The following is a 24,308-nucleotide window of genomic DNA, read 5'->3' as shown; positions in this document are numbered from 1 at the left end:
CAGGTCCATTTAGAGCTGTGAAGTAATGACTTTCCTCCCATTCATTCCTTTTGGTTCTCTCACACTTCCTGCCCCTAACACACACTCGGGTTCATGTGATTGCAAATAACCTACAAAAAATGATTGTTTCACTGTGAGTCTATGTACAGCAGACTTCAAGCTGATGAATATGTGACATTATTTTCTTTTTTCTTTATAAAATACTTTGTTACTGCTTTGACCATGCACAGATAGTGGTCGTTTTCCTCTAAGGAGATGGGTTGAATGGGCTCGAATTGTTTCACTGCTTTATTTTAGATTTATTGATTGTATCATCTGTCCTAAACAAGTCCTAAAAACTTGGATAATTTACCTGCTTCTTCACTTTTTAAATTTCAAAATGTAGATATTTTGTGCTCAGATGTTGACAACTTAATAAACTAAACAATTTTGTGTTTTGTTTCTTGTTAAATGTAAGACTATAATTAAATAAATGTATGACTTCATTAAGTAAAATTTTTCCTTTTATTAAGTCAAAATCTAGGATTTGAAAATTTTAATTTTTTCACTTGAAGTTTTTGACTTTCTGAGTTTGGTTTTTGTCATTTAACAATGTGATAAACTCAGGATCTTACGATTTTTTCCAAACTAAATTGATCAGTTTCACTTTGTTATTTTCTAGAATGGCTATTCACTGTGAGACAACAGTGCTGACCATTGCATCACCATGCAGCCCTTAACTTATTATCTAGCTAGCATATTCTAAACAATAAAAGCAACAAACTTCTAAGTTTAGTGGGTGAATTTAGCTACAGTGAGGGCAACTGGCACACCCACCTGTCACTCAAATCAGCCACGACTCTTACTATTCCCAACTATGCATAACAACAAAGCTGTAATGTAATAATAAAGATTAGTTTAAAAATGATCCTCCGTACAATTTTTATCTTCAAAGAAATTAGCTATAGAGCTATAAGTGGAAATCTTGTAGAAACTTAAAAAAAAGCTGCAGTGTTTTGCACTTCAGCACTGGCTTCACCTTCAACACTGGAGAATGTGCTTGGAGATAAAACAGAGACCAAATCACCTATGAGTGGTTTTGTGACTTCGTTTTGCATAACAGGTCACTTCACTCCCCCCTCTTTGGCACACTCACACACACCCTCACCTGTGTCACCCCAGCCGGTGATGTGACAGTTACTCGCTTGCTTCAACACTCTCTCTTTCCTCATGGGCAGACAGGCAGGAAGAACATGTCGGCTGAATGACACGCACTCTCCCGGCATGTGGCCCACTGCTCCTGGTGACAGACGGACCAAGGCCAGGTCGTAATCGTTGCTTTGGGAGTGGTAGCTAGGGTGGAGGACAATCTGATCGACAGCGTACTCCTCTTCATACTCTTCAGGGACAAGGGAGTGGTAGTCGCCCACTCTGACTTTATACTGCTTGGTACTGTTTCCATACCTGCAGAGAGAAATAGAGAGAGGGATCATGAGAGGCCATATGAGGGTGTGTGCAATCCCACTGCTTATACATAAAATATGAGCAATAAAACTAAGAGCTCCAGTAGGGGTTGGATTGGCAAAGGTTCATCTACAGCTGGAAAAATACTGTGATGTTACATTAGGCACATGTAGTCATTAAAACTGCTCTGACTATTGGGATATAGTTTAAGGGTTACTCTTACTGCAGCAGAAAGCAGTCAGTTATGCCTTTCCAAACTCCATGTTAATGAAATTGAGAAAGGGTTTTCAAAATACCTGTCTTATATTTCATTCAGCCTTCTTCTTACCCGTTTTAGATTATTGTCATTAATATTTATTAGTTTTAAAATTTGTTTGTGAAAATAAGACCCTGTTAACATTTTGGATTTAAGATGCATTTTGGGCATTCAGATACCAAGTCACTGAGCTTTAGTATAGCATCCAATACATCAACAATATTTCTTAAGTGATGACCTGTTATCAGAACTGACTTACCCAACTGTTAGGTAGGAAACAGCCCATATGTAATTTCTTTGGCCTTCATAATGTGGCTAAGTTTTCCTGCATGTTGTGTGCATTGAAGTCGCTGGCAATACAAATAATTAGCCACATGCTCAAAGGCTAATGGTGCCTCTTTAACAGCTTTTCTACCACTATTTAATAAAAACACACTTTCAAAGAACATGCAGATGCAATACTTTCCAAGTAAACATTGTGAGGTACTATACAGACTGAGAGATTGTTTTTTGGCGTTTTCCTATTTTGGTTGTTATTTGTGAAGGATCTGGCTGCAGACACCTCTCAAATAACATTTGAGAAACTGTATATCTCAAATAGGAAGTGCCATAATAGTTTGCCGGTACAACATATTTCCAGTTTTGAATTTTTTTTTCAAATTCAACTTTATTCATATACAAAGTTGGGAAGTTACAATCATGATACCATATTGCGAACATAAAAGACAAAGTAACATTTCACAAATAAAATTGACAAAAAGATCAGAAGTCTAATCTGTGGTTATATTTTAAATATATCAGTTTTAGAAGCAGCAACACAAACAGTGGCTTTCTCTCACTTCATTAGCTTTAGCTAAAGCTAACATAGCTACACTAGATATTCAATTAATATAACTGCATAAGTGAATGTAGTTAAGTTAGCTTTAAGCAACATAAGCTTTGGCAACATCAGCTTTAGTAAACACTGCTAAGGCTTACATAGCTAAGTAGATAGTACCTACATAGCTGCTTTGTGAGCTTAGATTAAGCTACTTTAGCTATGTAGCTTTGGTAGCTATGCAGCTCCATTATCAAAAGCTAAGTTAGCTTTAGCAATTTGAGCTTTTAGCAAATGTACCTAAAGCGAACTAAGCTGCATAGATATGTAGCATATAAAGCTGCTGTGTGAGCTTGGCTCTAGCTACAATAGCTACATAGCTACATTAGCTATGTTGTATGTTATATATAGCTTAGTTAGCTTTAGCAAAGTGAGCTTTTGAAAAAACAATATGAGGCCTCTCCCCCTTTAGCTAAAGAATTAATAATGAGTGGAAAACAAATAAGAAAGCGTCTCTTTTATGTTAATAAAGCCACTGAACTACAGTAAATGTCCCAATGTGAGATATAAATACCCAAATAGCCATACATAATTCATCAGCTCTTTGAAGGCATCTCATAACTCAAATTCAGCACATTCTAATATCTTAAAAAATCTTAGGCCAGGTTGAACTCACATAAGTCACATAAGTTATTGCTTTAAAATTGGTTTAAACCCACTGACAGGTGTAAAGGGTGACCAATAGCACTGATTTATTAAAAAAAAACTTAAATCATGAAAAATTGAGACACAGGATTGTTGTCCGATTTCAGTGATAAATAAAATAAATTATGCTTATTATCAGTGACATATTTTTTCTTCTGACACTATACAGACATTTTTGTAGCCTATTGCATCTCATTGAAGCTCACAATTATCCACCAATTGACTGTTTTTATTTAATTTCAACTACTATTAACTAATCTATAATCTACCTTACATCCCTGGTTTGGATTGTGGCTCTCGCCAAAGTACTTTGAAGACAATGTGGCTCTTTGATAGAAGAAGGTTGAGTACCACTGCCCTAACCCTAGATGGAAGTTCAATCTGATATTATTTAGAAATTTTTAGCATTTATTTCCGTTCTGAGATATACAGCATTTGAGATGAATGGTCTGCAGCCAGACTGTCTTGTGTTATTTTGATGATAGAGAAAAGGCATAGTGGTCCAGAATAAGGAGCTATTCTATAACGAAAAGACCGAAACACATTATTGACCTGAGCCAAATAATACAGCTCTTGAGCTGCACTCCCCATTGCTGTGAGTGAGGCTGGGTTATCAATTAACCTATGCTTTTGCAGAATATTGCAAATCCCATCAATTGATGGGGTGGTCTTTAATGGGTGCCATCAGGTGTCGCATCTACAAGAACAATACAATCCAGATCAAGGCGTCCTAGCTCACCCCCATCTGCTAGTCCAAGCTATCAGATACAAAATTATTTTCAATATGCATTGAGGTGTGTCAACATGAAGTATTAAGGATTACCTCTTGGTATTCAAATGCCCAAAATATGCATCATATGAACAAGGCAAGGCAAAGTACGTCTAAAATGACCTTCCAGAAATCCCATCTCTTCTACCCAGATATTAAACCATCTGACCCAGTCAGTACCATGATATCCTTGGTGGATCTCTGCTCTTCTTATTTCTACCTGACCCCATCTCAATTCAATGGTATAGGACTCACCGAAGATCTAATTCTCTTGAAACGTCTTTCACAGAGATTCTTCACATGCAATGAAAGCCTGATCACGCATTAATATCAACACTCAGCCCTCTAATGACAATGGATAACTGTCCCAGATTCAATTTACAAGACCATTTCAGAGTTAAGAATAAGAATGGCGACTGGATAAGGGTTAACTTCTTGCACTACTCTCAGTCGCTAAACATATTTAATTCTAAAACATTATAAATAAATATAAGGCAAGAACACATTAGTCATTGCTCGTGCATGGTTTAACATCTGACTCATAGGGAATTGAAGGATTTTCCAAAACTCACTTAACTTGCTGAAGATGTTTGGCTTTATCCAAATGCAGTAAGGAAGAGGGAGGAGAGAGGAGAAGGGTAAGTCAGGGACAGTGACAAGACTAGAGTAAGGGGGGAGGAAGGGAGAAGAAGGAAGGAGTGAAAGAAGGATGCCTTTTGATAGAGCCAAGTCTCTGTGTCCAGTTACAACTAGAGGAGTGTTTCCGGAAAGATCTCCTGACCTAGGAATGCTACACTTTCCTGGCAGAGCAGAGACACTGCTGGCCAGTCATCCAAGTACAGTACATTCCCACTGACACAAACACATCCTAGATGACAAAAAAGCTCTGAGCTTGACCAAATAACTGTAACTAATTAAGGACTGGTGCACCAGGGTCTATCCTGTGCTAACGGCATAATGTAACACATACGATACCTTTCACACATTGTTGTTGCACTTAAAATCTGCTGGAGCTCTGGTAATGTTGGCAAACTCCCAGCTTTACAACTAAGAGGTATAAATAGCTTTAAAGAGTTGACAACATGTGACCACTGACCTCGGGTCAAATTTTATGAGCCTACTAATCAGTAATTGAAGAGTAGGAAAAACGTAATATGATCATGTCACTTAGATGTGTTTACTATAACCTCACATGTCATGTTCAAACTATTTGTATGCAAATTGGAATAGCTGTGCCACATATTTATGTATTTTCTGTGTATATGACTAGAGATGCGGTTGTTTGTTATAGTGAGAGAGTGTGTGTGTATTATTTCAGTTACCATTAATGAAAGGTGACACTGTGCAGTCGGAAGTCTCTATTTTGGTCTGTATGCTCTGGCAGCATGCAGCAAATTACTTTTCAAAACTGTCATGGCTGAAGCTAACAGTTGGAGCACTAAGGGCTGATATCTGACCAGGGGGGTGGTAAAAAACCTTCTTTAAGACCATCATTGCCTAAATGCAGTGTCTTCCAACATAAACTTTTATAAATGTTCCCAGGATCTCCACTGTCTCTTATTGCGTTGACTTGATGTGTTTGTTGCAGTTGTTTTGAGAAATAATTTACACTAATCCCATATACTTGTGTTACAATAGCAAAACGTGCTGCACAAATTGCATGCCAGTCTACAACTTGGAAATTTGATTATATGTGTGACTCATGTAATCAGCTATGATAAACATTACCTATAAAAACAAGAATAGTAAAAGCTAGCCTTGGGCATCACCTATTACACTAGTTGAATAAAGTTTTTCTTTTTATTGCCTTGGATTCTTCTCTGTGGTTTTAAATAGTGCATTTAATGTCGTGCTTAGTAAGGTCAAAGTCATGATTCTTATTTGCAGTCACACCTGTGGTAAACTTACTAAAGCTTTCCATTGGTCAGTTTCAGAAGCCCTGATTGCAACATCCTGAGTGGTCTTAATTTGCAGCGCTGCACAGTCGTGTGTTTCTGGTGTGTGATTTAAAACAAGAGGATGGAAGAGTTACATTGCAGGACAAAGAGTCCTGTATTTGGGAGTGCACCTCTGGCAGCGGAAAGGGACTGGGAATGGCTTGAAAAATTGCACTGGTGAGAATTTAGTGAATGACCTTTTCCTCTCTTTAATGTGGAAACATCAGGGGTTAAATGGGCTGAGCTGATGGAGTCTTTAAAAAGAGTTCTGGTTTTCCAAAACTCAACACTCAACATTAGAAATAAAACCTTGTGTTACATTTAAAAGATTTTATACTTAAAAGAATAAAAAAAGAAACACATGAGCTTTGTAAATATCAAATGCAGACTTCAGGGTTAATGCCTCCAAAACTAAAATTGGCTCTGTAAAATTCATTTATTTTAATTAGCTTTTCTGTTGCCTTTCCTGCTGTATGCATTAAGTGATTGATACCAAGATGTCAATGCCATGTGGAGGCCCCCAGACCAGATGAAAGTGAGATGAACTAACTTTATCTGCCTCCCTACAACCTGCACCTCAGCCAAACCACAATTACTGACATGCATCTTGTTCCCATACTGCTGTCAGACTTGAATATTATGAGGAAGTAAATAACATATGCAGCCTGGGTGTAACTGAATTCCTGTAAGAGCACTTAAGCATGTTCACAGCTCATGAGCTATGGACAGCGTACCTGAAAACTCTAAACTGCATCTAATCCAAACACAAACTGAGACACAAATAGACTGTATGTTTGTTAATGTGTGTTTTTGACCTCTTGAAGCAGTGTGCTGAGGTGAGGACCCAGCAGGTGTCGATTACAGTCGCTCCACACACCAACCGCCCATCCCCTCGAGATCCCCGCAAACGAATCGCTGCCTGCCACGGCCAGCCACCCCTGAAGGCAGGAACATAAACACAAAAAAAGAAACCATCGATAACATGAAATAAAAGTACAGACACAGAATCACAGAATCCAATCAACAGCATTTAAACAGGGGCAAAAACATGTCTTTTCTATAAAGCTGATTAAAAATTCATGGTACAACAGAGTCCTCATATGTGAGTCATCTTTATTTGACATGATATTAATATCAGTCGTACTTATTAAGAATTTTAATATTAATCCAAGAGCAGCTCCACTTCCACGCTTTAATTAACATGATCAGTTCTCTCTATTAGGATTTCACAGCAATGAGTCTGCACTTTAAAGAGTTTTTAAATATTTTACTAACTACTAGTTTTGGTGACTCAGCTGTTTTCATGCTTTAATATCTGATAGCTGCTTTGATATAGTTGATCACAAAACTCTCTCTGCCTGATTTGAACACTGACGTTTTCAGATCAGACTTGGTGACTCTGCTTCCAGCCACCAATTCTCTTTTGGATTGAAGTCTGGGCTTTGACTCACCACTCCAGAACATTCACCTTGTTGTCTTTAAACCATTTCTGTGTAGCTTTTGTTGTGTATGCTTCAGGTCATTGGGTAACTGGAAAATAAATCTTCACTCAAGCATTCTGCTCTCTTGCACACTAAATAATATCGCCCTTCAGGATTTTCCTATATTTTGCTGTGATTATTTTACCCTCTTCCTTTACAAGCCTTCCCGGGCCTACTGCCAAGAAGCATCCCCACAGCATGATGCTGCCACCAAAGTGCTTCACAGTGGGAATGGTAGGCTTGTGGTGATGTGCAGTGTCTGCCAAATACAACCTTTTGTTAACCTGACATGCCAGATGGATTTGTTTCACACATCCATCTAGAAAACCATCAATACTAAGCGTTTGGGAAAGGGCAGAGGCTTTGAAAAAGGAGTGTGATTGGATGAACGTTCTGTCTGTCACATTTTTATGGGCCAATCAGAGCAACAAAGCACGTGACGTAGTATGTCAGTACACGACTGTTTTCATTTTTGAAAAGAAAACAACTCAATGCTGTTCTTTGTTCTTCTTTTAACAAAGAAATGTTTTCAAGTTCTGATAAAACTGTCGCTTTAGCAGCATCCACACTAATGTCTTCTGCCTCTTGTTGCTGCTTGCTTATGTCACGACTCCGCTGCGCCTGAAAGTACTGCCCCTAATTGCTGATTGGTCCTGTCACTTTCTAACCAGGCCCAAATGGTTTAGACAGGAGCTTTGCAAGATGGATTCACCAGTGAGAAACACGGAAACGGTTAAACGTTTTGCAAGGTTAACCTTTTGTCTGATGGCCACAAAGCACCATTTTGGTCTCATCAGCCCAAAGAACTTTCTTCCATTTCATCCTGGAGTTGGTAAACTCTAATTGAGATGTAATGAGTTTTCTTCAACAATGGCTTTCTCTTTGCCACTCTCCCTTAAAGCTCTGATTTGTGAGGAACCCTGGCAACAGTTGTTGTACACAAAGTCTCTCCCATCTCTGCAGCTAAAGCCTGCATCTCCTTCAGAAAACTCATAGGTGTCTTGGTGGCCTCTCTCACCAGTCTCCTTCTTGCATATTCAGTCAGTTTAAGAGGACGGCCTGATTCAGGCAGATTTACACATGTGCCATACTCCTTCCATTTCTTGGTGATGGATTTAACTGAACTCAAGGGGATGTTCAGTGCCTTGGACATTTTTTGCATCCATCCCCTGACTAACACTTTTCAAGAACCTTTTCATTGAGCTGCTTGGAGTATTCTTTTGTCTTCATGGTGTAATGGTAGCCAGGAATACTGATTAACCAGTGACTCAACCTTCCAGACACAAGTATTTTTATACAACAATCATTTGAGACACATTCACTGCACTTATTTCACTACTTGTGACCTCTGTTGAATTAGGTCAATCACTTTAAAGGGGGTGAATATTTACACAGTCACTTATTTTACATTTTTATTTTATCAGTTGACATTACTTTGTAGAACTCTACTTTCACTTTGACAATTTTTGGTCAAAAAAGCCAAATTATATTGACCATGATTGATTTATAAAAGCAATAAAAGGGTATAACATGCAAGAGGGTGAATACTTTTAATTTGCCCCGTACATTGTTATGAAGCTACTTTGTAAGTGCTATTTTGTAGATTTGTTAGACTTTAATGTGTGTGGGGCTAGCAAACGTAAACCTATCTCATAACTGAAACACAGTCTGGTTCACAAATGTGTGCGTTATGTTTGCTAAGTATCATTCAAAGTGTGCATATATGAGGTTAAAATGAATTCAATATTGATTTAGATCAGATTAGACTTTATTTTTAGCATACTGTGTGTATTTATGCATGCTAAGGGGAAATTGTAATAAATAAAAAAAGAAGCACTAAAATGCTTTAATCACGACTGTTTGAGAGCCAGACCACCATGTAGCAATGTGATCATTATGACTGGTGATGTAGCCAGAAGTCTGTTTTTTACATTATTTCTGTTGCTGTGTTTCAGTCTATCTGTTCCTCTGTGAGCCAAAAACGGCAGATGGCTGTCCAACGTAAGTCCGGTTCTGCTTGAGGTTTCTACCTGTTGAAAAGAAATCACCCCTGTTATCATTACTTTGTTAAATGTTGCCAAGTGATTGCTCACTGAAAATTAATTTTGTTTTTTTTTGCACCCTGATTTTACAGAACTGGACCATTTATAAAAGGAATAGGAGAAAATGTATTTCAGTGTTCTTACAGTGTGACTCATGGATTTTATAAAGGACCAAAGAGCACAAGCTTGCTGCCAGAGCTAGTGTAAACAGCAAGTGAAAACATGGAGGATATTATTCAAACATCCTTGGCCACAAATAAACACTTTAAAAATAAAATTTGGTCTAAATATCAATGTGCCTGGTTTCATATGAAAAAGTGAGCCTAATTCTGTTTAACAAGGCCTCCATCGTTCTCTCTCTTTCTCTCTCTCTCATACACACACAAACAGAAACTCAAGTCATAACCATAGACTTTCCTGAGTCGTACGTGCTTTTCTCTTTCTTGTAAACCCTCCCCTATGACGCACCCAAATTAAACACCAACATTCCTGTTCATTTGCATACTCTCACTTTATCACATAACACGGATGTCCATGTTTGGAAGTACACCCTATAGTATCTTCGCCTGCAGCTTCAGATCAGCTGTTTCCAATCTAAAACTTGTTGACTTGAAAGTGCTTTCAGCTTCCTTTATTCTATATGTCTCTGGCTTCGCTTTTATTAATCCCTTCTGTCCCTTCCAGCTTACCTCAGAGAGTTTTCTCCTCCTATGATTCGGCGCTGGCGAGTGTGCTTGAGCCGCAGACCACAGATTGAGTTGGCAGGATCTGACAGAGACAAAAAAGGAACTATTGGGTCTGTGCATGTGGGAGTGTGTGGGAGGGTGATGATTGGCAGACCACACATTACAGTTCGGATGCTGCTCTTATTAAATATTTAAGACTGACTGACCAGAAAAAAAGCTTAGAATTAATCTTTCAAATAAAATAAATTAAACAAATGAGAGGGGGTTTTCATTTTGTGTGTATATACGATGTTAGAATCCACACACCGGGGTTAAGTACTTTTTCAGAGGAGGTAATTCATCACACTGACGAGACAAAGCACCCTCCTGCACTGGTTTGACTTTCTGCAGCGTGTGCATGTGAGAGATGGAAGTAATAGCATATGTGCAGGTAACAGATAGCTCAGTGCGTCTAACGTGACGTGTGACAGACAGGGCGAAGCAATAACACCACTCTCTCATTTTACCATCTGGATATACACACACTGAAGTCCACCCTGCTTCCCCGAATCTTACCCCCTTGACTTTTCTTCAGTCATTGTTTGTCATCCATTATTTAGCACATACATCATGTTGGAAGTGTTTACTAAACATGCTCTAGTGTCATGCAGGCTCCAAATGAATCACAGGAGCTGTTTTATTTTCTTTCTCGTAGTAACACTTACTGAAAAACAGACCTGTGTGACCTTTAACCTCTTTGTAGCTTGGCTGTGATTCACCATAGTCACAGATGACCCCGGCATCCTCGCTATGGCGACAGTTGTGTGTGCCCGGTGCCTGTTTGATGCAGTCTGCTATGGAGCGTTCCTCGCCGCTGCATTTTACATTGTCCACGTGGATGGGGCCCGTCCCCTCCCCAAAGTATGCCATCACGCGGGCCTTCGCCTCTCCACTGGAGGAAACAGAACGAAGATTTAATATTCATTTATTTCTGAATAATATGAGAAAAATCTGTTTGGCCTGCATTTGATATAAAATCAAGAAGTAGGCAAAAACTCAAAGAAACTAAAAGAAAAAACAGAATTAACAAAACATTACTAATACTGATAATAAGGAGTGTCATAAGCGTATAAAGATACTGAGGCAATGAAACATTTTTGAAGATTTCAGTCCACTTAATTGAAGTCATATTCTTTTGTCTGATATTCTTCTCATAATGGCAATTGCAAAACTCTACATTAGTTGAGATGAGATGGCAAAACTGTAAATGAACTTGAGCTTTTCTAGTTGTTTGACTACTTAAAGCACCTTTACACCCCTGGTCAAAGTTTACTCTTATACACTACATTCATACACTGATGGAGAAGGCTGCAGTGTGAAGTGTCTGTCAGTACTAGCTAGGGTTGTCAGCATTAATTACAATGCATTTAGGGTCTATAATTAGTGCATTCATTTTAAACACGTTTTATTGTCCCTTTCACCACTCGTTGTTTAAACCACTGAATCATCACTCTGCAGCCACAGTGATGTAAAATAAGTGGTAGCATTTAGGAACAACAGCAACTCAGCCACAAAGCAGAAGACGACGCAAATTCACAGAGGGGGGTTAGGTACTGGTGTGTTAAAGTCACCAGCGCTCTGCTGAGACCATAGCTGGAGAGTTCTGAACTTCAACTGGCATTATAGTAGCTTCATGGTATGGGTTTCCATGACCTAGTAGCTGCATGAAAGCCTTTGTGACAGCAGTTCGAGAAAGGCCCTTTTCTATTCTAACTTGACTGTTTCCCCAGTGCACAAAGCAAGGACTATAAAAACATGGTTTGATGTGTTTGGTGTGGAAGAACTTGACTGGTCTGCACAGAGCCCTGACCTAAACCCCATCGAACACCTTAGGGATGAACTGGAACTTAGAATGTGAGCAAGGCCTTCTCATCCATCATCAGTGCCTGACCTCATAAATGCTCAACAGAATGACCACTCTCAAAATCTTGTGGAAAGCCCTTAAAGGAGAATGAAGGCTCTTACAGCTGCAAAATGGAGCCAACCCCATATCAAAGTACATGTACTTGAAAACATTGCCATCAAAGACCCTGTTGGTGTAATGGTTACGTCCATATAGTTTATGTACCACTGTGCCTTCATGCCTCATTTCACTTTAAAAAACTCACAGACAGCTCAGTGGTAAAGTTCGTAGACGTCTACAACTTGTTTAAGCAAACATTTAACTTTTCAATGCTCTCTTTTTTCCATTTCAATCCATAGTAGGGCTCCTTTTTCCATGGCTGAGTTCATGATCTATATTTGCCTGAGAAAAGCATGGAATGTATATAAACAGGAAGTCAGTTACACTTAGTTTAAGTGAGTACAAAAATCCAAAATGAAACAAAAACATTTTAAAAGCTAAATAGTGGAATTTCAAAATGCAACAAAAAGAACATCAATTGTGATTGAAGGAGAAAAACTGAGATTAATCATTAAAATTTGCTAAATTTTTTAAAATTTGAATCGTTTGACAGCCCTAGTATTATTGATCCCACTCATAAACTTCCATACACATTCACACACCACTGACTCAAGCAGTGGGAGTAATTTTGGTTCTGTGTCTTGCACAAGTCTTTGACATGTGACTGCAGGAGCTGGAGACTGAACCCCCAGAATTCAGTTGAGAGACAACAGACTCTTCCACCTTGTCACAGCCCCCCAGTAAAACATTGATTATCACAACATTTACAGTTACTTCTTGTTGATATACCTAAAATTAATTAGATTGGATTATTTAAACTCAATCATTTATTCTCAGTATTTATTCCTCTTTATGTCTATTAAAGAAGCTTTATTTTTGTCACAAAAAAGGGATGGTTAAATGCTTACCTGTCATGTCTCTGACCGTGTGTGCATATATTAGCATTGTTCATATAACACACAAAAAAAGTACGGTGAAAAAATGTATGCAGATTAATCACAGGGTGGCATCATTAAATAAACATCCACAGTAAATTGTAAAAATGTATACCAATTGTACATTTGATGAAGGCACATGCCAAAGATTTCCTGTGTTTTCAATATTTTAGTTAATTTATTTAATCTATCCCAGAGACCAACATGATCTAGCATTCATTAATAAGCAGACAATCCATCCTAGTGTTTCTCCTCCTCACTCACCTGTCTTCCCCTGTCCTCAAGCAAGGAACACTCGTGCACACACACACACACACACACACATATTAAGACACAAAAACGTGCTGAGATTCATACAACCTACAAATAAATACATCTATTAATGTGTGATATTTCTTGTTATATATAAATTTAGTCCTGTGACTGTTTTCAAAGCTTACATAAAGTTCCAGTGTTATTCAGTGCAAACTTTTTTCTTTTTTTTTTTTACATAGTTTCATTGACAATGACCTTTGCCGATGACAGACTTAAAGCATTCTGATGATGAATGGGGACATGAACAGATCAGGGTGGGGTCAGCCGCTATGTGCAGAAACCTGAGGGAAATGGTGAATTTGTGGAGGGACTGATAGGAAACTTCATGAGAGTTTGTGAATCTAATCTTAGTTACATGAAGAATATAATAAGGGCAATTCTTCTAACATTACTGATGTATGAGATTAAGTGCTACTAAGTTATCACAAAGCCCACAATGACTCACTAGCATTTTAAAAATAGATTAACAGCACTGGTATGTAAACACAGGAATATAGGCACATAGGGGAGCAGATAACATGCATGCATGTAAATATGGTATGACATTCTCTGGCTGTGACGCAAATCAGGTCAGATGCCATGTACAATCTGATAGTGTGTGTATTTGTATCACTATCTCACCTCCGACTTTAATTAGCGCACATCTAACACACTGACGCCTGCACATTGTGGTTGTACATGTACATACACGCTGAAACTGTGATTTTAATTAAGATTGATAGATAACTGACCTGGAGGATCTCATGTTGCCTCCCTGGGGTTTTGGTGGGTAGCAGTTCACCTCCCCACTGATCCAATGGGAATCTAATGTCTGTTATTGAGGTGTTCAGCTTTGTGTCTGCATCTCCTGTAGCTCCCTGAGCGGTACTTAGCATGCAAAAAAAAAGAAGCCTTGAGACCGACACCAAGCATGCTTGATGTGTTTGTGTGGCAAACAGAGAGGCAGAGAACAGTCAAATATGAAAGACAATCCACTTTGGAAACCAAATGTTTAACTTAGAAAGGATAGCCAAGTTTTTTCCTGTAACTCTCCATTTATTACAAAATCTTTAATCTCTGAAGGGATTTGTTAAATGTTGGAGAATCTGTTTCATGGAAGGATGGGAAAGCAGCAGCCAAAGTGACTTCAATAGATCATAGGCTGAAGACAACAAGCGTAAGAGTTTGGATGATCTTCTAACAAGCTTACAAAATGAGTAATCTCCTTCTACTTCATTCTTATCATATGAGAATATATTCACAACAGGGCTTTAAAGTTCGACTTACAGTTCCTGTCAGGCTCATGTAGCTCTTAATTCAGGGGGACTCCGGGTCAAACTGTTGACTTTGAATCTAATTTGTGTGAAAGTGCGTGTGTATCCGTGTTTATTTTGTTTTAGCACCCCCAGAGCGACCTCTAACCCTCCGGGGCCTGCTTTGCATGTAATGACCTTTCACCACACCCTGTTCGAGACAGAATGATGATCCTAACACGGTTTTTACACGCCTGCAACACGCTTCCTCACCCGCTCTCACGCTTATGCGCTCCAGATGTGGCTTTTATGTGCACGCAGATGTGTCACAGAAAATTAGGTGGCTGAGGGATGGGTATCCCTCAGAGAGGTGTGATGTGGAGGAAAATAATATAGGTTTTTACAGTACAGTTTTCCTTCGCCATCCCATTGCTGTTGTTTTTAGTAAAAAAGGACCATGTCTCAAAGGGAGGAGATAATGGGACACAGAGAGGACGAGATGAGGTTGTTTGCGTCGCCTGGACATATCTGTCACTATGGATGTGTCATTTGCACGATTGGTCTGCCCTTTAATTGGATGTTTATCTTGGCTCTGCCAAAGGACACAGCTTAAACCTCTGATAAAGATGGCTTGCAGAAAAGCAGGGGCTTGTGAGAGGTGCTCAAACACTACAGTGAGCAATTCCTAAGAATAACTAATGAAGTGCACTCTTTTTTGATGTTTTAAGCATCATATCTTCCATTGTGGGTTTAGCTTGAAACTTGAGATGTGCATGATGAGGCACAAACTGAAAGCAGGAAAGAGTTAAGAGATGAAGAGATGAAAGACAGGCACAGAAAGGGTACTGCAGGACAGACGCCAAGTATGGGAAGTGGTGATTGATTTTGCACATGGAGTAGGGAGTCTGGATTCACTTATGCGAGAGTAAAGTGTACAGAGTGGGCACATTGCAAGACTGAAGCTCACCGTGAGCTTTTCTCCAAACTTCTTTCATATATGTACACTATGATTGAAGGCAAAAAACATGTTGTTCACACCCATCAACAGTCTAAATCCTGTATTTGATTTGTACTGATTTTAATTTTTATTGTAAACATGTAATAAAAGGAATTGAACCTACACTGTGAAAAATAATTTTCAAAATATGAAAACCATTATGCAAAAGAAAGTGCCAAACAGTTATTTCATTTTACATATTCAAAAAAAGGGAAATCCTTACAAAACCATTGAACTTTTACACTTAAAAACATTGACATAGTTTTTGTGTCCCCCATTGGCGACTGAAGGGGAATATCAAAATGAAGTCTCAACCAAAGACTGTAGAAAGAACTGGACAAAGCCTGTGTGACGTCAGCCGTCTGCTGACAATAGGTGAACTCAAATTGCTTTTGAAGCCAATCTGTGGTGGGCTCTATATTGAAATCGCTGTCTCAACTGAACTTTGGATCAACCTAACAGCTCACCCACTAAGCTGTACTTCCTGTCAGCTCAGCTAGCACTAAAACCGTCCTTCTGGAGGTAGCTTCTGCCTGTCAAGCTATCCGTCAATCAAATGAGACAAGCCAATCAGTGTGCAGTGAGGTTTTTCCTCAATTTAATCTAAATGATTGCAGTACAAAAAAAATCATCCCCATTACAGTGAGAGCAAATGGAGACATTAGCTAATGTTTGGTTTTTTTAACCAGGCTGTAAACCAGTTTATTTCTTGTGTAATAAACGGCTTTGTAACAGCTGTTTAGACGGGACTTGCGGGGTTCCTGCAGCCAGCCTCAGGTGGACACTCAACGTAATGCATTTTTTTGCACTTCCGTATTGGCTTCATTTTTCAGGACCAGAGGCCGCTGCTTGGTCTCAACCTAACTTTCAGTCATCCTAGTAAGTAGCAGAGGTGGAGCTGACACAGGCCCTAAACCTGCAGCTGAACAGCTACAACGCACATAATGGCAGTCATATCAGCCACGCCCCTAACAATATGTAACTATTATCCTTTAATTAAAATTGAATGAGTTATAGAAAATAAGCCCTTGCACAGCGTGTATGAGTAAAGAGATGATCTGTTCAAATCAGTGTTAGTTTTGGTAGCAATTTTAAATTTAGTTAAAGTCTTTAACTAAATGTTAAAAAATGTTCTTTAGTTTTAGTTAGGCTCAAGCTTTGACAGGTTGCATGGGGATCGGGCATGAACAGCCCTTATTGAGTCCTATCACTTACTTTACATTAAAAGTCTTATTTAATTCATATTACTTTATAAAAATCTGTTTTGACATTAAAGAGTTTTTTTGTATTTTTTGTAAAAAAAAAAAGTTCAATTATATTGACCGATTATGACTGATTTATAAAATCAATAAAAGCGTAAAACATCTGAGGGATAATTACTTTTAGTCCCTTGACCAGTTTTTCTCTCAAAAATAGTAAAGAGAGTATCTGTCCTCTCACATTTCCAGCATGATACGGTGATTTTGGTGTTTTTTGTTGATGTTTTTGTATCTAGAAACACACATACCTGTACCCCAACTGACGGCAAACCACCTCAGCGTCATGATCAGTCCATCCGTCGTCACACACAGTCCCCCATTGACTGGCCAGAAAGAGCTCCACCCGTCCTTCCCTGGGGCTCTCTCCTCCCACAAGCCTCAGTGGAACACCTGAAGATAACACAGAGACACAATTAAAGGCGGTTTAGACTCATCTGCTGTCACAAAGTTATTTCTGCTCTCTGAAGATATACAAATGCCCACGGTCTAGAATACATCAAGATACACACATTCCCTCACAAACCTGATCTTCCAGGCTAACATGTCAGGTGAACGGGGCATGTGCACTCGTGTTCTGTACAAAAGGCAGAAACTTAAATTCCTGACACATTTAATGCCTGCAACTACTTTGGTGTTCAGAGGAGGGATTGTTAAGACTCCCGCTGCTATAAAAAGATCATTTATTTTCATTGCCTCTCCTCTCACATGCTTTGCCTCTTGTTCTCTTCCTCTGGTGAAACTTTCTTACACTGTAAACCCAATAAGTGTGGGCTATGGGTTTACGGGCGTGTAAAAATCACCACAAACATACACACTCAAGATTACTTATCAGATTTAAGTGTTTTCATATATGTCTATTTCAGGTTAGATTTATATTACTGCCAAATTAAAGGTATATGTGCGCATATGTGTTTTTTTTTCAACATCATTGGTCTCAAGTGCTTCCCTGTGACTATACTGAATGAATGACAGGCATTCAAACACTGTGGGTAGGACATAAGAACTGTGGGAGGGAGATGTAGGCAAGGGGAGTTAATTGTGGGAATGTTTACTTATTGGTGGTGGTGGCTTGTAAGGAAATGCTCATCCTTGTCGTCCCGCTTAGAAACACAAACACTTTTTAATGCCTCTGTCCTCTTAGACACACATACACATTCTCACACCCACACTACACTGCAACTCTAATGTGATGGTCGGAGAGAAAGAGAGAGAGAGGGAGAAAAAGAAAGGGAGTTCAAAGCCCCATCCGGCTTATCTGCTTTTTCTCCTTTTCCAAAAACAACATGGACCAATTTGCCCGTGGCATGTGGAGGGGAAGGGGGGGATTTCGTCACACACATAAACATACAAATGAACACATAAACAAACGAATAAACAGAAATGCTCTGCAGTAATATCATAATTCTTTTGTGTGGGGTGAGAGACTCTCACCAACCAGCATAAGCATCCTGAATGTGGCCAACAATCACACAAACAAAATTCAACAGAGTTATCCCTGTCATATTTGTAACATTACACTGATGACTGATAAGGTTGACTCAAGCCCTACCATTCAATGCTCCTTTACCCTCTCGCTGAATACATTTTTCTTTTTTTATATTGAATTAAATGTCTTATTTTCACTGTATAACAGGATACAACAGGAGTAAGAGGAGGGAAGAACTGTAGGGAAGACTGTATGGTAATATCACTCAGTCATGTCAGAGATTGACTTTAGGTAGTGATAACCTAATCTTAATGTCTTTACAAGCCACCCAGTTATTAAGCTAACCAACAGCTGTGCCTATTAGTGTTAGCGTGACTGACATCATCCTCTATTGGTCTTCCAGAAAGTGCCGGCTTCCCACACCTAAGTAAGATGAGCTGTAAATGACTGCAGGTTGTGTTTACAGAAAATCTTAAAGACAGATTTGAAATTTCCTGGTTCCTTACCACAAATAAAGCACATGTGCTCAAAGTTTCCACAGTCCTGTCTGAAAGGTAACATTATTAATGATAATTATATCAATATCAAAGTACAGAGGTATATTAAGTGCTAGCTCTACAGTTATGTGATGTATCAGGTTGTAGATGTTTTTAACTGATGACTTTCTGCTCAGTGACTCTGGATTTGGTTTCTCTGTGATTGTAATTGCTTTGTTTTTTTTTATGTCTACGTCTTTGTCTACTGTGCTGCTGCCTGTCTTGGCCAGGACACTCTTGTAAATGAGAGAAATGAGATGAGGTTTGTAAACGAGATGTTTAGATTCAAAATTAGCTGTTCAAAAACATGTACCCAGTCCTGTTTTTAACTAATCAAAACTGAAGCATTCCTATCAGAGGAGCCAGTTGATGAAACAAACTCATACTGAAGCCGTTTTTTTTTTGTTTTTTTTTTGCCAAGAAAAGCTTTCAGCATGATTCTTTTCTCTTCCTTTAAGGAATAAATGTTGTCTATTCCTGCTAAAATGCTGCTGTAACATCCAAGCTTAGCACTCCACTGGCAGCCAGTGTATACCAGTTTACTTTATAGATAAACTCTCCTCTAAACTGTTGCAAAACACCTGCCAAGCACGGTTGGGAGAAAAATCAACAAACAACTTTCCTTCCATGAAAAGGTTTGACTGCGGTTCTTTGCTCTTCTTCTAATAAAAGCTGCTGCTGCTCTATAGCTACATGTGAGCTAATAACTACTGTCACCATTGTTTACCAACTTGCTCAACAACTAAACCCTGCTGGTAGCTAACAAATTGTGCTTCTCAAATCACACTGATTAGTCTGTCCATTATCTTACCGGGGACAGTCGTCTCAGATTGGATCTATGCAACACAGATCTGCCTGATCACAGACATGGAGTCTGACCAACCTATTGGTTTGCAAGATGAGCAACCAGATGCTTTTTCAATGAATGTTTTAAGTAGAAAAAAGAATCTGTTAAAACTTAATCTGAAATTGTGGTAGCATTTTATTTTAAAAGGCCCTAATTACTTAGTAAATTTATAGTTATAATTTTTATTATCAAGTAATTTACAAGAATAATAAGTTGGCATTTTACCAAGTAATAACTCTGTACTATTAAAGAAGTAATTACCTAGTAATAATGTATTAATCATCAAGTAATTCCTTGTAATATTGAGGCAATTCTCTAGAATTTAGGTGATATTTTAGTTAGTTTAGTTTTAGTTATTTTGTAGAAATAAGATGAAAATTGTCTTTGTAAGTTGCTTGATAATTCCCAGGTATAATTCCCCCAATTAGGGTTGGGGGTGAGGTTAAAAAAAAAAAACACTTACCAGAGAATAGACACAATATTACAAGGAATAACTCAATAATTAATCCTTTATCACTAGGTTAATACCGCCTTACTATTACTAAGTTATTGATTTGTAAAATGCCAACTCATTACAAGGTAATGACCACCTGAATCTTTAGAAATTACTAGATAATAACTACTTATTACTATACAATTACTTGGTAATTAGGGCCCACTAAAATAAATTGTTACTGAAATTGACAGCACTATTCCTGGTATGACACACCAACCTCTGACTTCAAGTAGATTGTAAGTTAACCACTCCTAGATGTGTCATACCCATGTGCAATCATTTTAAATATGTTATGGTAAAATAACATTCTGTCTTACTGGTTGGAAGACTTTCTCCGATGCGTTCAGGGCTGCATGCGATGTTAACGTCTTCATTATGTGTGCAGTCATGACGGAGCCATTCCCTCTTGTTGCACAGTAATATACTTGGTTCCTTCCCTGTGCAGCTCACATCATCCAAAAGTATTGGACCTGACCCCACCCCAAAGCGTGGGACTGGTGTGATGTCCAGTCCTTCAGAGAGGAGAGTCTCACCTAATCTGAAAGGTGAAAAGCATGCACGTTCAATTTTAAAACTACTGTTAAGCATCATGGATCTACTGTATTTTCAAATGCATGTGTCTGTCTGTTGGCACTTTACCTGTAACCAAGCTGTCGGCAAACCACTTGAGTGTTGGAATCTGTCCAACCATCGTCACACACCGTACCCCACTGACCTCGGTAGAAGACTTCCAAACGTCCCTTGTTGCCGGCCTTACCCCCCGCAAGCCTAACAGCACCATCTGGAGAGGCAGACAGGCAGGAAATGTTGGGCAATTCCCTTGCACGTGGATATTTGAATCAGAAAGAAACAGAATTCCCTACCAATTTGTCTCAACCTGTCACTGCTTCATGTCTCCTCACAGTGGCTCTTATAACATAAATAAAGGATATTATAAATGGAAATTTACTGGCCAAAGAAGAAACAGGACAATGTCAGAGCTGAAACAGTCAAAAGATAAAATGTAATAATAGGTGAAAATGACATGAAATTGCAGTGAACAGATTTTGATCCAACAATTTTTTCTTTTGTTTCTTATTGTTAAATTTCATTAACTCACGATTCTTTGTTTTCAAACCATATCTTATAATACTGCATCACACTGTATCATACTGTTCTGTGTCGTGTTGTATGGTCTGTCGTGTGGATGTCTTATTGTATTGTATCATGCCATTTTGTTTAATGTCATGTCCTAATGTGTCCTATGGTCATTTGTTATGTTGTATCATATGCTATCATATACCGTCATATTGCAGTGTATAATGGGTTGCCTTTTCATTCCCACTCATATAATTAAATGAAATGTTTTCATCTCAAACATTTTTTAATGAATCTTTGTTATTTTTTCTACTGAAACCTCCAGAGTTTAACAAATCCCTGACTACAAGGTGAGTCCTTGTTAAGCCCTGCATATCTTTAGCAAACTTTATGAAGTATTAATGCGTATTCAGGTGTTAATACCTGTCAGAGGGTTGCAGGACACTCCTGCATCCTCAGAGTGCAGACAGTTGTGCTCCCCCCAGCCACTTTTGGGACACTGCTCCAGAGTGAGTTCATTGCCAGTGCAGCGCACCTCATCCAGCCACACACGTCCTGAACTTTTGCCAAAATGTGCTTGGCCCCATGCCCTGGCCACACCACTACAAAGAAAAGAGAACTGAAGGTTTGGTTCGCAGGAGTACTGATAAAATTACAAACAGATGTACTGCCTGGTCCTGACTTACAAAATACATTCTACAGGAGTCAATTTTGGAAAGATTTCCTTCAGTGCTCAACCATGCATACATAAACACAGCAACATCAACATCAACATCACACTGGCATTCACAAAAAAATGCACACATGCACATTAACTGAGAGTGTAGTGTTGCTAAATATGCATATCTCTGTGGTACTAGAATTCATGCAGGAACAATGAGCTTGATTGACTATCTGACCCCCAGATGTTCTTTACTGCTTGCTCCTCTCTCTGTGTCCGAATGGAAAGAATACTTGTCATACTTTTGGAGACAGAGGGAGAGAAAGACGGCTGGACACCCACATCATCTCATCTCAGCTTCCTACTCAATCTCTCTTTCACACGTCTTTCTCCTGTTTTGATTCTAAAAGCTGCTTATGAGTTGGAATTCATGTAAATATTAACATCACTACCAGAGTAGATGTGTATGTGCGAGTGTGTGCTTTACCTTAACCCTAGCTGTCGACACACCACCTCTGCATCGCTGTCATCCCATTGGTCATCACATATTGAACCCCATTGTCCTGCATGGAAAACTTCAACCGTGCCCTCTGACTTTGACTGGCCTCCCACCAGACGGATGGGGAGTGACATGATCACTGAAACTCAAGAATAAAAAGAGAGACAGAGTTATTTATTGGATTTCCTATAGAATCTTATTAAAATAACATTACAAGAGAGCATCAATGCATTTGTCACGATACAATGAAAGTCAATAACTAGTTCATTACGTTTTTTAACAACATGCTTTCTTGTCCTTTTCAGCACAGATTGGTGAAGCCAGAGCAGCATCTTCCCGCAGTCACCGTAAAGTAAAATCAGTCCCCAACTGCTCCTTAATGAATCATTTCAGTTTAACCCTTTAAAGCCTATTGTATCATGCATGATACACACTTTTATGAGACCTCTATCTTATCGACATGATCAAAAAATTACTTAAAAACCTTTTGAATACAATCTGATAAATGATTAAAAATGTCCTCCAGTGGGTCGTCTGCAGCATGTGTTTTGAAACATTATTTTCCTTCTCAATTCATAACAAGAGCCTTTTTCAATGGTTGAATTCATTCCATAATCTTAGATCTACCAGAAGTTTCTTATTTTCTTTCCAAAAAATCCTCAATTTAGGAAGGTCAGTTGAAAAGCCCATATGGGCTTCTTTGGCATCTCCTACATAAATCCTTAGCTGTTGTTATTGACTTCCGAATTATCATGCATTGTATGCAATGCAATTCTTTTCCTGTTTTTTTTTCTTCATTTTTCAATGCTTATATTTGCAATAAAATACAAATTTAAATGTAACATTAAAAACATAAGAGCAGGTCTGTATCCACTCAGAAAGTCAGAAAGTCTTAGCTTAAGACTACAAAAATAATAAAACAAATAATAAAATTTAAAAAAAAAGTTTTGAATGCAAATAGTAAAAATCTTAAATAGCAATAAAAAAACAAAGATTAATCACAACCAACCACAGAAATTCTGAGATCATACACAATTTTGAAAATTAATCATTTGACATCCATGCAGTTAATTAATACTAGAAACAAGCCACAAATACAAAACTAACAACAACTGAAAAAAGGAGTGGGGTGCAAAAAGAATCCCATGGTACAGAAAAGTAGTTTTTGTGAGTAGGGGTAGATGACAGTCCATGACTGATGACAGGTTGTACTGGTATTTTAAACTCAACCTCCTCTTTCAGTCTGAGAAGCTGCAGGCCAACAACAGCCTTTGTATTAATGCAATCATTTTAAATGTAAACATATTATAAAGTGCCTTATAAATGTCTCTGTGGGGGCTGATAAATGTTGGAGAGATCATTTCTTTATTCTGAAATATATATCTAACATAAAAATGAACAGTTCTTCAAACTTAGATCTGGTGTTCTAGTTATCAGTTCTCTTTTTGTCCATACAAATCTGTATCCCTTTATCACAGACTATTACTCACCATCCACCGAGGGTACTTACCTTGCTGTTGGGTGCAGGTGATGGCTGCTTCTGTGGAGCACTCCCCTCCATTCCAGGTGGTCTTTGGACACTGGAGCAAATCAGTCTCATCTCCCTGGCAATGGACAGCCCTCCAGTGGAGCTTAGCCAGGCCTGGGCGGAACAGGGGAACTGCACGTGCACTACCTGAGACTCTGAAAGCAGATAGGTAAAAACAATTCACATATCTAAAATCCTTCTTTAATCTGCAACATCAAACAATCAGTTTATTTTTAAAGATTTAAAGTCTGAGAGACTGGCTCCGTTAAGAGAGCTGGGGCCCATATACATAAGTAACAGTCCTCGATACATTAGTAACAGTCCTCGATACATAAGTAACAGTCCTGGATACATTAATAACAGTCCTCGATACATAAGTAACAGTCCTCGATACATAAGTAACAGTCCTCAATACATTAGTA

The 24,308-nt window shown here is 38.6% G+C and overlaps 1 protein-coding gene across 1 annotated transcript in view; it reads right to left on the bottom strand.

Moving 5' to 3' along the window:
* prss12 (serine protease 12) overlaps window positions 1-24,308 on the bottom strand; it is a 37,197-nt gene that overhangs the window by 7,893 nt on the left and 4,996 nt on the right. Inside the window, exons 3-12 of the mRNA XM_041785558.1 lie at window positions 23,869-24,041; window positions 22,347-22,503; window positions 21,622-21,800; window positions 20,761-20,902; window positions 20,439-20,659; window positions 17,065-17,206; window positions 10,841-11,067; window positions 10,140-10,218; window positions 6,743-6,865; window positions 1,148-1,443 (exon numbers count right to left, since the gene is read on the bottom strand). Coding sequence (XP_041641492.1) covers window positions 1,148-1,443; window positions 6,743-6,865; window positions 10,140-10,218; window positions 10,841-11,067; window positions 17,065-17,206; window positions 20,439-20,659; window positions 20,761-20,902; window positions 21,622-21,800; window positions 22,347-22,503; window positions 23,869-24,041 — 1,739 coding nt within the window. The remainder of the gene's footprint in view (window positions 1-1,147; window positions 1,444-6,742; window positions 6,866-10,139; window positions 10,219-10,840; window positions 11,068-17,064; window positions 17,207-20,438; window positions 20,660-20,760; window positions 20,903-21,621; window positions 21,801-22,346; window positions 22,504-23,868; window positions 24,042-24,308) is intronic.

The sequence above is a fragment of the Cheilinus undulatus genome, linkage group 4, assembly GCF_018320785.1.
Source record: "Cheilinus undulatus linkage group 4, ASM1832078v1, whole genome shotgun sequence".
NCBI classification, from domain to species: domain Eukaryota; kingdom Metazoa; phylum Chordata; class Actinopteri; order Labriformes; family Labridae; genus Cheilinus; species Cheilinus undulatus.
Note: the sequence above shows the minus strand (reverse complement) of the source record. Positions and strands in the feature narration are given on the sequence as shown.